General features: G+C 48.6%; 1 protein-coding gene across 1 annotated transcript in view; it reads left to right on the forward strand.

Moving 5' to 3' along the window:
* URB1 (URB1 ribosome biogenesis homolog) overlaps window positions 1–14,972 on the forward strand; it is a 78,215-nt gene that overhangs the window by 59,522 nt on the left and 3,721 nt on the right. Inside the window, 6 exon segments of the mRNA XM_070367162.1 lie at window positions 7,281–7,441; window positions 7,880–7,991; window positions 9,820–9,926; window positions 10,679–10,822; window positions 11,918–12,027; window positions 13,861–14,058. Of these exon segments, the coding sequence (XP_070223263.1) occupies window positions 7,281–7,441; window positions 7,880–7,991; window positions 9,820–9,926; window positions 10,679–10,822; window positions 11,918–12,027; window positions 13,861–14,058 (832 nt within the window).

The raw sequence follows: 14,972 nt of genomic DNA on the forward strand, positions 1-14,972 counted from the left end.
GTTCTGATCCAGCCCCCCATTTGTCAATCCACCATCTCTCCTCCTCATCCCTTCTCCCAGTGACCACCAGCCAGGGGAGTCCCGGCTCCCCTGCACTGACACTTCCTGGCTGGGAGGGCAGGCATGGTCGTTACCACTCTTCACGTGGCCCCAAGCGGGAGCCTCATCCATCTGCTGTGTTAGGCTCCCTCTGATGCATTGTGGGGACCAGTCATTGTGCTGCCTGAGAGGGTCCCTGACATCTACCTCCTGGTTGCCACGGCCGCATAGGTTAGGTGCCCTGAGAGACCATGCCTCACTGATCACTCTTATGTTCTCCTTTTTTAAATTTGATATCTCTTCTCTGCCGCCCTCCCCCACCCCCGGCCATGCAGCTTGTGGGATCTTAGTTCCCCGCCTAGGGTTTGAACCCTGGGCCCACGCAGTGAAAGGTCTGAGTCTGTAACCCCTGGACCACTGGGGAATTTCCTAAACTTGACATCTTTTTATACTCAAATGTTGCTCCTTGCGACCAGATTTGCTGATCCTCCACCACTGCCCTTCAGTTCCTCACAGAAGAATGAGAGGGCTGTGTTCTCAGAGCAAACCCCTGCCTTGGTCACCAGGTTCTGTGGCTGAGCCGAATCTTCTTTGCAAGAGAGCAAGTGTGCATGTCAAGTGATGATGATGGCCAGCGGTGACTATTACCAGTAACTGGGGAGCCATGTCTACTATGCTCTTTGATTCCCCCATGCTTTGGCTGTGCCGGCTAAGTCTGTTTCTCATCAAATATGAAAATAGATTTTCCACAGTCTAAAAATATGATGCAACTTCAGTGAATTACTGCAAGTCATTTAGTCTGTTGCCCTAATTTTCAGTAGAGCATTTAGGAGGCAGAAGGTAGAGGCTTGGAAAACACTTTAATAGAGAAATAGTAAAATCAGGACTGTTGTTCTCAGGATCTTGAATATTGCCCTTTTGGGGCAAAGGAGGGTAGGGGAAGGACAGGATCTGAAAGGCCTTTTGTGAAGAGAGGTAACTAGTAAATGTTCTTTCACGTTAGGGAAATACAGCCCATTTTACATTTTATTGTTATAACATTTGCAGATCATGTCTACCAGAAAGGATTTGCGCTAGCTTAAAATACCGGTTACACTACGATCATTCACATGAAAGTAGAATTTTTAAAAAAGTGTAGAAATAGATAGGCAAATAGAAATGCAAACCAAGCACACCAAGAAAAACTAGGTCGTTACATTTTGCTCTGGGCTACTTGCTTATAATCCAGAACAACAACAACAACAAAATGGAAGCAGAATATTTAAACAAATGTTTATCATCTGATAAAGGGAAGCATATGAATTCATCAGGAGGGGAAAACTAGCGGTAAAGGGACAAGCTGAATAAAACAGAAGTCTGTGAGCAGCATTTATAATGGCCAAAGGCTTATTGTGGTTGAATTAAGTCATCAATCTTTTTTTCATATTGTTATTTTTTTTAAGTTATTATTGCATTTACTTTTGCCCTGGTGGATAAGTGACCATGAACAATGTTTTAAATAAACTTTTATTGAAGTGTGATATATAGAAACCCATACAGGTCGTATTATGCATGTATGAGTTGGGGGAAACCCCAGTCAGATCAAGGAACAGAACATAGTCCACAGCCCCCCAGGCCCCTTGCTGGCCAGGACCCCTTCCCCCTCAGTAGGGGCCAGTGTCCTACATTTGAAGTTTATTTAAATGACATTAAACACTCTCTTTTGTAGAAGCTCCATTTACCCACATTGCATTTGTGAGGTTCATCCATGCCGCGTGTGGCAGGAGTTTTTCACGCATGTTTTTGTTTCCTGAGGTGGCACTAGGGTCCAAGTGTTGCCGAACATTTTGTAATCCTAAATTGGGTGTGTGGTTGGTTTTTGGTGTGGTGGCCAGGCTTGAGAGCACCAGTCTCAGCGTTGCGTGCCAACCCTTTGCTGAAAATGGGAACCTGTCTCCTTAACCTTGCTGCTTCTCTCCTTTGAGTCCTTGGCTGAGAAGCAGGGCCAGCCTTTTGCCATGGCAGTGACAAATGCTCGCACAGCAAATGCTTGTCCTCAGGAGAACCAGGCCGAGCCCTTCAGTTGCTGTTTAACAGAACAGGAGGCCCCTGTGCGGTTCTCTCTAGGGCCGTGGACAGGGCCTCGGTGGACCCTCCCTGGGACTCGCCTTCCTGGCCAGGCCGCCTCTAGGAGATGGTGTGAGAGGAGGTGTGAGGAGGCTGAGGCTCTGACGGCACCACTGCGCTGCCACTGGACCCCTTAAAACGTGGACTGCTTTGCATTTTAATCCTTGATAATTGTCCTGATTAAGCCAGGACAAATTTGTTGTCACCAGGGGAAATTGCTATTTTTGAGGTTCTTAAACAAAACAACTGGTATTTCTGTTTTTTGATCACCTTTATATTTTCAATTGTCAAGGGGCAGCTCTTTTCCATACGTTTTACAAAGCCAAGACTTCCAGAGGATAACAGATCCCACAGAACATGAAATTGACTTTTCCTCATGGACATATGGAAAATCCTTTTGTCTTTAAAGTGTCCGTGATTACTGCTAAATACTAGCTATTTTTAGTGAGTATAATATTAAATGTTTAGAATGTTCTCTTTCCCAAACTTATTCTATTTATGTGTTTTTATTATGGATCAATAGGTATGTAAGTGTATCTTAAATATAACTCATCTTCCCCAAAATAGTATAATTTTATCCTTCAGTTTGATGCTTTGTAAAGCTTTTGTAAATTTTCCCCCCTCCCATCAGAAGTGGTCACTTGTTAGAAATGAGAAAAGTTAGTCTGTAAGCTGTTAGAGCAGAAGAGTCTTCTAATTATTCTTTTTCCTTTTACTTTTTTTTCCTTCCAGTTTTACTGAGATATAATTGACATCAGCACTGTATAAATTTAAGATATTCAGCATAGCGATTTGACTTAACACACATCATGAAATGATTACGGCAGTCAGTTGAGTGAGCATCCAACACCTCATATACAATAAAATTAAAGAAATATTTTAAAATGTTTTCCTTGTGCTGAGAACTCAGCATTTACTCTCTTACCAACTTTGATATATAGCATACAATAGTGTTAATTAAATTTATTGTATTGCGCATTATATCCCTAGTACTTATTTATTATAGTTGGGAGTTTGTATGTTTTGACTCCCTCCTGTCCCTTGGCGTCTGGTAGCCACAAATCTGATCTCTTCTCCTCTGGGTTTGTTTGTTTGTTGTTTTTCAACTATAGTTGACCTACAGCATTATTAGTTCCTGGTGCATAACATAATAATTTGATGTTTCTATATGTTTCAAAATGATTGCTGCTCCATCCTGTTAGTTAAAATCTGCATCTTGAGATTAAAAGTGGTTTCTTGTAGACAGCAGACACTGGGTTTTGTTTCTTCATCTAGTCTGACCATGTTACTGTTATTCAGTCTCAGTCGTGTCTTTTAATTTTATGGCTGCGGTCACCATCCACAGTGATTTTGGGGCCCAAAAAAATAAAGTCTGTCACTGTTTCCTTCCCCCCCCCATCTATTTGCCATGAACCAATGCTTTTTAATTGGAATGTAAATACCATTTAATGTTGATTATTGATCTGATTCCACTTCATTTATTGACTTTTAGCAGTAGTTTGTGTGCTTGTGAGTGTATGTACGTGTGTGTGTGTTGGTTGCTTTAAGGTTTATTATATACATATTCAATGTATTGTGGTTTACCTTCAAGTGCCATTATACCCCTTCATGGATAGTAGAAGCATCTTAGAATAGTATCTCTCTTTCCCCTCCTGGCTTTCATGCTATAAGTATCATAAATTTTCCATCCATATGTTAAAGATCTCACAATATGTGGTTATTTTTGCTTCAAACTGTCAATTACCTTTTAAAGGGATTTAAATATTTTTGTTTATCCCATAGTTATCATTTCGTGTTCTCTTCATTCTTTAATTTCCATATTCTATCATTTTCCTTCTTCCCAAAACACTTCTTTTAAGAATTCTTGAAGTTCATGGCTGTCGGTGATCCATTCTTTCAGCTTTTAAAACGTCTTAACTTCTGAAAGATTTTTATGGGGTATAAAGTTCTAGGTTGACAAGTTTTTTTCTTATGTATGTTAAAGATGTTGATGCCTTGATTCTAGATTGCATTGTTTCTAACAGGAAATCTGCTGCCATTCTTATCTTTGCTCCTGTCTATGTTTTGAGACTACCTCTAAGATTTTTTTAATCATTGTTTTCAAGCAGTTTGATTATGATAAACTTGGGTATAATTTTATTTTATTTTATTTTTTGGACTGTTTTGGCCCTGTAGGTTTGTAGTTTTTCAAATTTGGAAGAGTTTTGGCCATTATTTCTTCATTTTCAGGGACTCCACTTCCTCATGTATTAGCCTGCTTGAAATTGTCCCACAAATGCTCATGGTTTTAGAATTCTTTTTTCTCTCTGTGTTTCAGTCTGGTTAAATTCTGTTGTGTCTTCAAGTTCACAGATTTTTTTTTCTGCAGTGTCTAATCTTCTGATCAGCTTATCTAGTACATTTTTTTGTTTGTTTTGTTGAAGTATAGTTAATTTACAATGTTGTGTTAGCTTTAGGTATACAGCAAAATGATTCAGTTATACAACAATATATCTATTCTTTTCCCTTATAGGTTATTACAAAATATTGAGTATAGTTCTTTGGGCTATAAGGTAGGCCTTTTTTCCCTCATATAGTAATGCATGTATGTTAATTCCATACTCCTAATTTATTTCTCCTCCCTGGTCCTTTGGTAACCATAAAGAAGTTCTTTTTTTTTTTTTTTTTTTAAAGATTCCACATATAGGCAATATCATATGTTATTTCTCTCTCTCGGGCTTACTTTGGTTGGTATGATAATCTCTAAATTCATCTCCATGTTGCTGCAAGGGGCATTTTGTTCTTTTTTATGGCTGAGTAATATTCCATTGTATAAATGCACCGCATCTTCTTTATGCGTTCCTCTGTGGATGGGCGTTCAGGTTGCTTCCACGTCTTAGTTACTGTGAGTAGTGCTGCAGTGAATGTTAGGGTGCGTGTATCTTTTCCAATTACGGTTGTCTGCAGATACACGCCCAGGAGTAGGATTACCGAAGCATATGTTAGCTCTATTTTTAATTGTTTAAAGAAACCTCCATTCTGTTCTTCTTAGTGACTGCACCAGTTTACGCTGTCAACAATTCATCCAGTGCATTTTTCATTTCAGAAATTTAAAATTTATCTCGAGAAGCCTGACTAGGATTTTCTTATCTTCCATGTCTCCACTTAACACACCCAGTCTTTCCTCTAGCTTCTTTTCATTTATTTGTATATTTTTAGCTGTGCTGGGTCTTCATGGCTGCACGGCCTTTTCTCTAGTTGTGGCATGCAGGCTCAGTTGCTGTAGTTCCCAGGCTCTAGAGCACAGGTTCAACAGTTGTGGCCCACGGACTTAGTTGCTCCAAGGCAAGTGGGATTTTCCCAGACCAGGGATTGAACCTGCATCTCCCAGGCAGATTCTTTACCACTGAACCACCAGGGAAGTCCATCCTCTGGTTTCCTGAGCATGTAGAATTCAGTGCTGCTAACTTTATAAATGTCTTTGTCTACTAATTCTGTTATCTGTGTCATTTACAAGTCATTTCCAAATAGTAAGTTTTTCTCTTCACAATGGGCCATGTTCCTGCTTGTTTGACTGTCTGGCAGTTTTTACTGGAAGCCAGACATTGTGAGTTTTACCTCCTTTGGGGCTGGGTATTTTGGTATTCTTGTGAAATGTTGTTCAGCTTTGTTCTAGTACACATTGAAGTTTCTTAGAAATGGTTTGATCCTTTCCAGTGTTGCTTATAAGCTCTGTTAGTTGGGACCAGAGCAACATTTAGTCTGGAAGGACCTTTGCCGCACAAGTGAGGTGACATGCCCTGAGCCTGCTACCTTGTCCCTGGGTGCTGCGGGGACTTGGTCCTGGCTGGTGGGAGCCTGGGGTTGTCTCTGCTGAGCCCTCTGGGTGGTTCTTTCCCAGCCTGGGGTGGCTTGCTCACACGCGCTTGCCGACGGGCATCCTCTCGGTGGAGCACTCTTCTCTCAGGCTCGGCCTCGTGCACTCTGGCCACTTGGCCTCCCAGGCCCCCTCCCCCCAGCTCTGTGTCCTCAACTCAGAGCTGCCTGGGCTCTGCTTCGGTTTGCCCCACTGTGCATGGCCTGGGAACTCTCCAGGTGTGAGCTGCAACGATCGGAGGGGCACCTGGTCTCCTGTCTTCAGGGATCACTGTCCTCTGTTGCTCCACGTGCAGTGTCTTGAAAATCCTTAGTTCGTGCCTTCAGTTGTTTTTTCAGTTGGACAGATGAGTCTCTTTCCTGTGTCTCTCCTGGCTGGAAGTGGAAATGCTGGTCCTTCTGCGATACGGTGTGAGAGCTGAGAAAGGAGAGGGGACCCGCGCGTAAGCGGCTTCCAGGAGCTCTTGCTGCTTCTGAGGAGGAAGAGAGCTTGCGTGATGCGCGGGTCCCCGTCCCTGGCGTGACTCAGCCCCTCTCAGCCCTGTCACCCCAAGGCAGGGACTGTAGGCACACCCACAGGTCCTCCACCTTGTGGTCCCTACACTTTTGGACAGCCACTCGTTTGAGGACCGTTATGTGTCTATATAGCTGTTTGGACTAAGAAGAAGTAGCTATTATCATTCTTCTTGATTTATTTTTAGCTTTTTTTTTGTTTGAACTGCGGACATTATCTTTTTAAGTCTTAAACTTTGGGGAGAGACGAGAAAAGAAAAAAGAGTTTGACTTGTAGAAAATATTATCAGTGATGTATATATATATATATTTTTTTGGTTTATCTTTTATTGATGGTACATTCCAGGATCACTCATCCGACTGACTACACTGGCTTTTCCTGCTGAGTCCCTTCCCCCTAACCTCAGGCTTCTTCATGCTGGGACCTCAGTGGTGGGTCCTGATGTCACTTCCGACACCTCTGAACATCTCTGATGTTCTCCGACTCCTCGGGTATTTGTGAGAAGTGATGAAGGAGTCCTCATTGGGATTTACAAGTGTCTCAGAGACTGAAGGCGTGTGATTGCTGCTGCAGGAGGGGACAGTCTTTTAGACAGCCGCAGCAGAACCTAAGGGAGCAGGAGGGGGGCTTGCATGTCTGTGTCCGGCACGCACACACGTTGCTGATGATGGTAAACTGCAAAAGGAAATGGAACTCCGTGTTGCACGCGTGTCATGGAATCATTGTGTGTGTGTGTGTAGTTAACACTGTGTTTTATCTCCCTCAGAATTTGTGGTGGATTGTAGAAAATTCGTGGATTCAAATGCTCTGGGCCTGACTGTCGCGGCCCTCAGCAGCTACGACCCACAGATGCGCGCCGCAGCCTACTCGGTGCTGGCGGCCTACTACTCACACCTGGAGGGGGCGCGCTTCCGGGAGCAGCCCCAGGTAAGTGAGGCTGAGGGGGCCTGGTGGGAAGATTTCCTGAAGAATTCAGAGGTGTTGCCCAGAGACTCTGATACAGAACCAAAGTCTTGTCTCCTCCTAGCGGGGCGGGGGGTGGTGCCAGAGGTCATCTTGGGTCCTCAGTCCTGGGTAGTAGAGAGAGGTCTCCCCTTACAAGAACTCTTCCTGTGTCATGGAGGGCAGAGCAGTTCTCGTTTCTGTCGACTTGTTCCTTGATCTGAACTCAGGCTACAGCAGCTGTCACCCAGGACACACAGAGCCTCAGAAGCCGTGCCCTGAGGTGGTGGTGGGGGGTGTGAGCCCCTGGATGTGAGGAGTGGGCCACCCTGCAAAGCCATGGATTAGGCTGCCCGAGACAAGGCTGGTCATAGCTGTTCTGCAAATTTTCCCCCCGACCCCGCCCTTTTTCCTGCTTTTAAGGTACTGTACCTGTTGGACGTGGTCAGGAATGGGATCCGAACCAAGAACATGAGACTCACCTTCACCCTGACTCTCTTCATTGCCAAGGCAGCCTTGCAGATTTTGAAACCAGGTACCACTGCTAGAATCTGGTCGGGGTGAGGTGGAAATTCTGAGGCTGAGTGAGCCCATTTGGTTGCGTTAATCCCACTGGCATAACCGGTCCACTGCACGTGTGTGAGGGTCACAAGTGCAAGGTGCAGGAGAGTGTGTGTGAATGTGAAGGGGGACGAGTGTGTGTTCCTATCTGCCTGCAGGCGTGTAAAGCTGCAGTAAAGGCAGATCACAGCTCCACCAGAGGGCCTGCTGAGGGAGTCACAGATGTGCATGCGCGCTTGGAGGGGGCCTGACGCAGAGGCCCCATCGGTGCTGGCAGCCACGCTCCAAGCTCTGGGGTCAGCGTCAGCACAGCTCACTGGCGCGACGACAAGCGGCTTGTGGGTCCCTGTGCCCGTGTCACCAGGGCGCAGAACATGGCTCCGCTTGGTCCTCACAGCCGCCCAGTGTCGGGGTGGTCTGAGCACGAGTCAGTCTATCATGGGACCTTTTCTTTTTGTCACTAGTGAAAAGTTACAGAATGTTGATGCCGTTAGGGACCACAGGGCTCTGCGGGTAATGCGGTTGTTTTCAGACAAGGAGACAGCCTTCCAGCCGAAGGTTAACCCCAAGGTTATGTCGCTTCAGTCATGTCTGTCCCTTTGTGACCCTATGGACTATAGCCCACCAGGCTCCTCTGTCCATGGGATTCTCCAGGCAAGAATACTAGAGTGGGTTGCCATTTCCTCCTCCAGGGCATCTTCCTGACCCAGGGATCGAACCTGCATCTCTTAGGTCTCCTGCATCTCTTTACCACTAGTGCCACCTGGGATCCCAAATAGTTTGTCCAAGGCCCAGCAATTAGTCTGCAGTCAAGTTGCTGTTGGAATTCAGATCAGATTTTCATCTGCTCCTGTATCATTTTTATTACATGTTTTTTTTTTTTTAGCCTTAGAAATTATGGGAGGGAAGAAGGTAATTAGCCATTTAGACTCTAAAGAAACAGGCTCTTCAGAGAAAATATCCTAGCTGAGGTCATGAGGGATAGTCTTGGCCTCCCATCCAGTCTGTGCCCCCGCAGTGAGCTGTCCCACGTCAGACCTCATGTCAGTGCAGGGGCTCAGGGCAGCGGTCTTGGATGGGCTGTGAGGCTGCAGGTGCTTTGGATAAATGGGAGATGACAGTCCAAGGGTGAGACCAGGGGAGGAGGTGTCAGCCCTATTGCATCCCAGACCAAGTGACCCAGGGCAGGTCTGAGCCCCCTTTGCTGTGGAAGCTCCCTCAGTGGGAGGCCGATGAGCTGGTATTCGCCCTGTGCTGTCTTCCGTGTGGCAGCCCGCACTCTGCCCACCAGCTGATTGGAGCTTAGGCTGATGCCTCAGAGGGAGTAGTATCAGCAAAGGACTGGACATCCCAAAGTGGTTCCTGAGCCGTGAGAGAAGCCCTTATGCCGTGTAGACCTAAGGTGTCTTACTGCATTTTAATTCTTGAGAACTGATCACCTGGATGAGAATTAGAAAGCCCCGTGGGGGCAGGGATTTCTGTCTGACCATCCCCCCCAGGACCCCGCTCCCCAACTCCACCTGGTCATGGGGTGTCCTTTTGGCGCCATCCTGAGTGACAGTCACGCTTCCCTGGTGGCTCAGACGGTAAAGCGTCTGTCTGCAGTGCAGGAGACCTGGGTTTGATCCCTGGGTCGGAAGGATCCCCTGGAGAAGGAAATAGTGACCCACTCCAGTACTCTTGCCAGGAAGATCCCATGGATGGAGGAGCCTGGTAGGCTACAGTCCATGGGGTCGCAAAGAGTCAGACACGACCGAGCGACTTCACTTTCCCTTTGAGTGACAGTCTGCTTGTGTTCACAGAGGAGCATATGTACATGAAGATCAACAAGTTCCTGCTGTCCCACGAGTACCTGAACATGAGCAAAGTTCCAGGCTTCTACCAGTTCTTCTACAGCTCGGACTTCGAGGTAGCGCCCTGCCCTGAGGTCCACGGGGCCCCCAGTCTCCTAAGTGGGATGCTCAGCCACCGCGCCAACTTGTCCCTGCAAAGACTTGTCGGCTACAGAGCATATAGGCTGGGGTGGAGGGTGGGGGGCAGGCGGACCTGCCTGTGAAAACGCTTTCCAGTCCATACCGTGATTCTCGGGTGACTTCTCAGACCTCACAGACTCCAGAGGCCTTGAGTCACAGCCTCCTCACAGTTATTTTCTGGGTGAATCACAGGATTGATTATTGATGTGCTTTTATGGAACATATGAGCACAGTTGAGGTCTTCCCTGTAGCTCAAATGGTACAGAGTTCTCCTGCAATGCAGGAGACCAGGGTTCGATCCCTGGGTCAGGAAGATTCCCCTGGAGAAGGGAATGGCAATCCACTCCAGTATTCTTGCCTCGAAAATCCCATGGACAGAGGACACTGGGGGGCTACAGTCTGTGGGGTCGCAAAGAGTTGGACACGACTGAGCAACTAACACTACACTGAGCACAGTTGAGCGTGTAAGTCTGACCTGGTCCTTTATTCCTGACCCAGAGAAATGGAAGCAGAGAGGAGAGAGGGAGGGTTTTTAATAACAGACCCAGAAACGGAGGGTCGGGGGCTGCCATGCTGCAGTCTTCACCACCCCTTGAAAATAGTGGTGCTGGAAGAGTTTTCAGGAAAAAAAAAAAAAAAAGAGCCTTCACATGTTTAACAACCGTCTCTTGTTTGCGGGACTTTACAGCAGAAGACAGGAGGGGAGTGGGTGTTGGGGCTCCTTCGCCAGGGAATGCGGGACAAGCACTGCTTCGAGCTGTGCGCCAGGCGGGGCGTCCTCCACATCGTCCTGTCCTTCTTCGGCAGCCCGCTGTGCGACGAGGCGGCCCAGGTAGGCGCCCCCAGGGCCTGAGGGCTGGGGGGCCTTCACTCGGGGTTCCACCACCTGCAAGTCCCGCCCCGTGGACCCTCACCTGACCGCCTGCTTCAACATTAGCTTCCCGGCCCTCCTGGGCCCAGGGCCATCTGGGAGGGAGGCGGGTGGTGAGGAACCAGGAGGCTCTGGGCAGCCGAGAGCTCAGGACTGAGGCGCTTCCAGACACGCGCAAGCCACCAGCGTGTCACGTAACACAGAGAAACTGCAGGTCATCAGACCTTGGCTGGGAAAGGAGCCGGGCTTTGAAACCTCCTGCCTCACAGCTGACAGGGAGTCTGCACGAGTTCTGTCCCTGGAGCAAGAAATCTTGTGGAGTGAGACGTTAACTAGGAAAGGCATATGGGGTTTTGATGAGTTTCTAGCCTGATCAGTGTCTGTCTCTGGCATCACCTAAAATATGGGTAAAGAGGAATGAGTCTGCATAAGTGGAATTTGAGTACGGTAGATTTCTACTTTTTATGGCATGTGAGAACTCTAAGGCACCCAGTTAGGGACTTCCGTGGTGCTCCAGTGGTTAGGACTCCGTGCTTCCACTGCAGGGGGCACAGGTTCAATCCCTGGTTGAGGAACTAAGATTCCCATATGCTGTGTGGTTTGCCAAAAAAAAGTATGTGTGTGTGTGGGGGGGGAGCACCCCGTTAACAGTTCCAGCGGCAGTCGCATCTCTCTGTCCTCTCCACGTGGTAAAACAGAAGCGATGAAATGAGCTGCCAGCAGTTCATGGCTGGACTGGCAATGAGTCTTCACTGTCCCACTCAGGCTGCCAGGATGCGGGGCCGTGTGGTTTGCATGCCACGTCTCGCCTTGTGATGGATTAGCGGGTGGGTGTCCCTAGGCTGGCACTCTCCCTGTGGCCATCTGTGTCCTCTGGCTGTTACGGTGGGGTGGGTGGTCCCCCACGGCCACCATTCCCGCACACCTGGCAGATGTCACGTGCAGCGACCGCCTGTGGAGTGGGAACACATCGTTCTGCTTTTAAGGCCTTCCCTGGTTCAGGTAACTCAGGTTATTCCCATGGAAGACCAATGACTTTTTGCTTGGGGTTGACAGAACTGGATTCTGGAGATTCTGCAGAATGCCGCCCGGAATGCCAGGTCTGCCTATGAGATGCTGCGGGACTACAGCCTTCTGACGTGGGTCCTAAACATCCTGGAAAGCAAGTAAGCACCTTATGTCCTGGGAAGAGGGGTTGGGCAGGGGTAGGGTGGAGGAGCGCATGCGCACTGGGCATGGGGCTGGGGGGAGGGAGCACATGCGTGCTGGGCGTTGGGGAGAGCATGCCTGCATGCTGGGTGTGGGGGTGGGGGAGCGCATGCGCACTGGACATCCGGGCGAGGGGGGAGCACGTGCATGCATGGTGGGCGTGGGGTGGGGTGGCGTGGGGCATGGGACTGCGTGTTATCTGGGCATCGGTGGGTATAGGCAGAACGCATGCATGCATGCTGGGCATCAGGCAGAGGGGCGTGGGATGAGACCATGAGATCATGGCAGCTCCTGCAGCTCCAGTGTCCGCTGGGAGATTCCAGGAGAATCCGTGTTCCCCAAAACAGCATCCTCTACACCACCTTTCTGTCTCTCTTGCGCGGCCCAGGCTGCTCTCTGGGAGTGGGGTTCTCTCCGAAGTTTCGAGGCCGCTGCCCTCTCTGAGGCAGAAATGGGGAGCCTCGGGTTTCGGGAGCGATCGCTCATGCGGTGATGTGGGTTGGCACTCCACTCCCACCCAGGGTCGAGGTGCCCTGCTAAGGGTCTGTACCGGAGCCACATCAAGGGCTGGCGTGGCTATCTTGTCTTGTGACGGGGGGCTGCTGTCACTAGGTAGCTCAAATGACATGGATTTGTTTTCTCACCTCCGAGGGCCGACGTGGTCGGCCTTGGTGAGAGCCTTCTTCCCGGTGTCCGCACTGCCAACCGTGTCCTGGCAGGGAGAGAGAAGGAGAGCGCTCTGGTCTCTTCCGCTTCTTGACAGACAGTGACAGTGAAAGTCGCTGAGTCGTGTCCAACTCTTTGCGACCCCATGGACTATACAATCAATGGAATTCTCCAGGCCAGAATACTGGAGTGGGTAGCCTTTCCCTTTTCCAGAGGGTCTTCCCAACCCAGGGATAGAACTCAGGTCTCCTGCATCGCAGGCGAATTCTTTACCAGCTGAGCCACAAGCTTCTTACAGGGTGCTAATCCGGTCATGGGGCTCCATCCTCACGACCTCATCTAAACCTAATGACCTCCCAAAGGCCCCACCTCCAAATGCAGTCACAGCGGTGGTTGGGGCTTCTACCTGTGAATGGTGGGGCGGGGAGGAAGGGCACACAGTTCAGTCCATAACATGATCTGTTTTGATTCCTAACAGTCTCCTGCCTCTGAGGCTGTGTGAAAAGATGAAGACTCTTGTCTCAGCAGACAGCCCCTCAGTGGCAGGAATCTTTCCTTCAGACAACTGTCTGTGATAATAATTCTGGGAATATCCAGACTCTTTGCCCCCCTGCCTTTTTTTTCTTTCTTCTTTTGTGCATTTTTTTAAAGAATTTAAAATTTTTTCTCCTAAAGAAAGTAGTATCTTCTCTCCAAAGGCTACACTGGCTGATTGTCTGCTCCTGGCTGTTACCTCTGTGCTTCAGAGTGGGTTGTTCTCATGGGCAGGGAGGCTCTCCCTTCCGTGCCACAGAGGCTCTGGAGTATCTCTTAGATGGGACTGGGGAGAAAGGAGGGTTGGTGAGAAAGTTTCTTTCACCAGAAAGTTTCTGGTGAGAAAGGAGGGTTGCGCCCTGGGATGGAGCTGCTTTTGTAGCAGACACCCTGTCTTGCCTTAGGTGCTATGCCCGTCTGGAACTGCAGTGGCTGAGTGAGCGCATAAAAGGGTTGGAGGCTGGGGAAGAAGCCAGCCCCTTGGGGTGGCCACCACCATCACCATCTCCTCCCTGGTTCCCACCCACCCCTCCAGGAGATGGGAGGAGAGGGTGTGACAGAGAGCTGACTCTCCCCATATTTGGCTTCAGGTTTCTGGAGACCGAGCTGCTTTCCAACCTCATCTCCCTGCTGCACACACTGTGGGTGACCACGCTGGGCAACAGAGAAGTGGAGGCCGGGGCACAGCCTCCCTGCAAGCCTGGGTCCCAGGAGCCCCCGAAGCTGCTGGCCCTGCACCTGGTGGACGAGTTCCTCTACATTCTCCTTGTGCTCACGAAGCACCTGAGGTGAGCCCCTCCCCTGGGTCCCGGCTCCACAGGTGGGCTCTGGGCCAGGCCTGTGGTCCTTGTGGTGACCTCAGGACACCATTTCCGCTGCTCCTCTTTAACAGTTAGACTTTCGAGGTTCCTTTCCAGACCAGGAGAACTTAACACACTCAGAAAACCTGCAGCCTGTCACGCCAGATCATTTTTAGCAGGCAAACCATCTACTTGGATATTTGGATTCAAACACTCAAAATGATGTTTTGTAGAAAGAACATGTTTTCCGTGATTTTAAACCTAAGAAAGTTAAGCTGTTCCCAGACTCACCTCCACCTGTATTAGCCTGCACAGGCTCCCTTTCAGCCATGAATTTCCTGGAAAATTTCATTGTTTTCCCCTTGGAATTACACACTTGGTTTCCTCAGGAGAACTCAGCGCTTGTCAGATTCTACTGTGTTAGAGAAAATACACCATGTCTTCATACTTCTGATGTGGGAACAGAGGTGTGCTGATTGGAACTAGACAATGGATAGCAAATGGATTGTCATCTCAGAGTGAAAACCTTGATAAAGAATAGGGCATTTCATTTTCTGTTGTTCTGAAATCAGCTATTGAATCCACGCTGGGTAGCCATGTTTCTTATTTTCAGTTCAGTTCAGTCCCTCAGTCGTGTCCAACTCTTTGTGACCGCATGGACTGCAGCACGCCAGGCTTCCCTCTCCCATCACCAACTCCCAGAGTTTACTCAAACTCATATCTGTTGAGTCAGTGATGCCATCCAACCATCTTATCCTCTGTCATCCCCTTCTCCTGCCTTCAGTTTTTCACAGCATCAGGGTCTTTATTTTACAGTTGTCCAAAGACGCATGGCAGCCTACTCCAGCATTCTTGCCTGGGAAATTCCATGGACACAGGAGCCGGGCAGGCTACAGTCCTTG

The sequence above is a fragment of the Bos mutus genome, chromosome 1 (assembly GCF_027580195.1).
Source record: "Bos mutus isolate GX-2022 chromosome 1, NWIPB_WYAK_1.1, whole genome shotgun sequence".
NCBI classification, from domain to species: Eukaryota; Metazoa; Chordata; class Mammalia; order Artiodactyla; family Bovidae; genus Bos; species Bos mutus.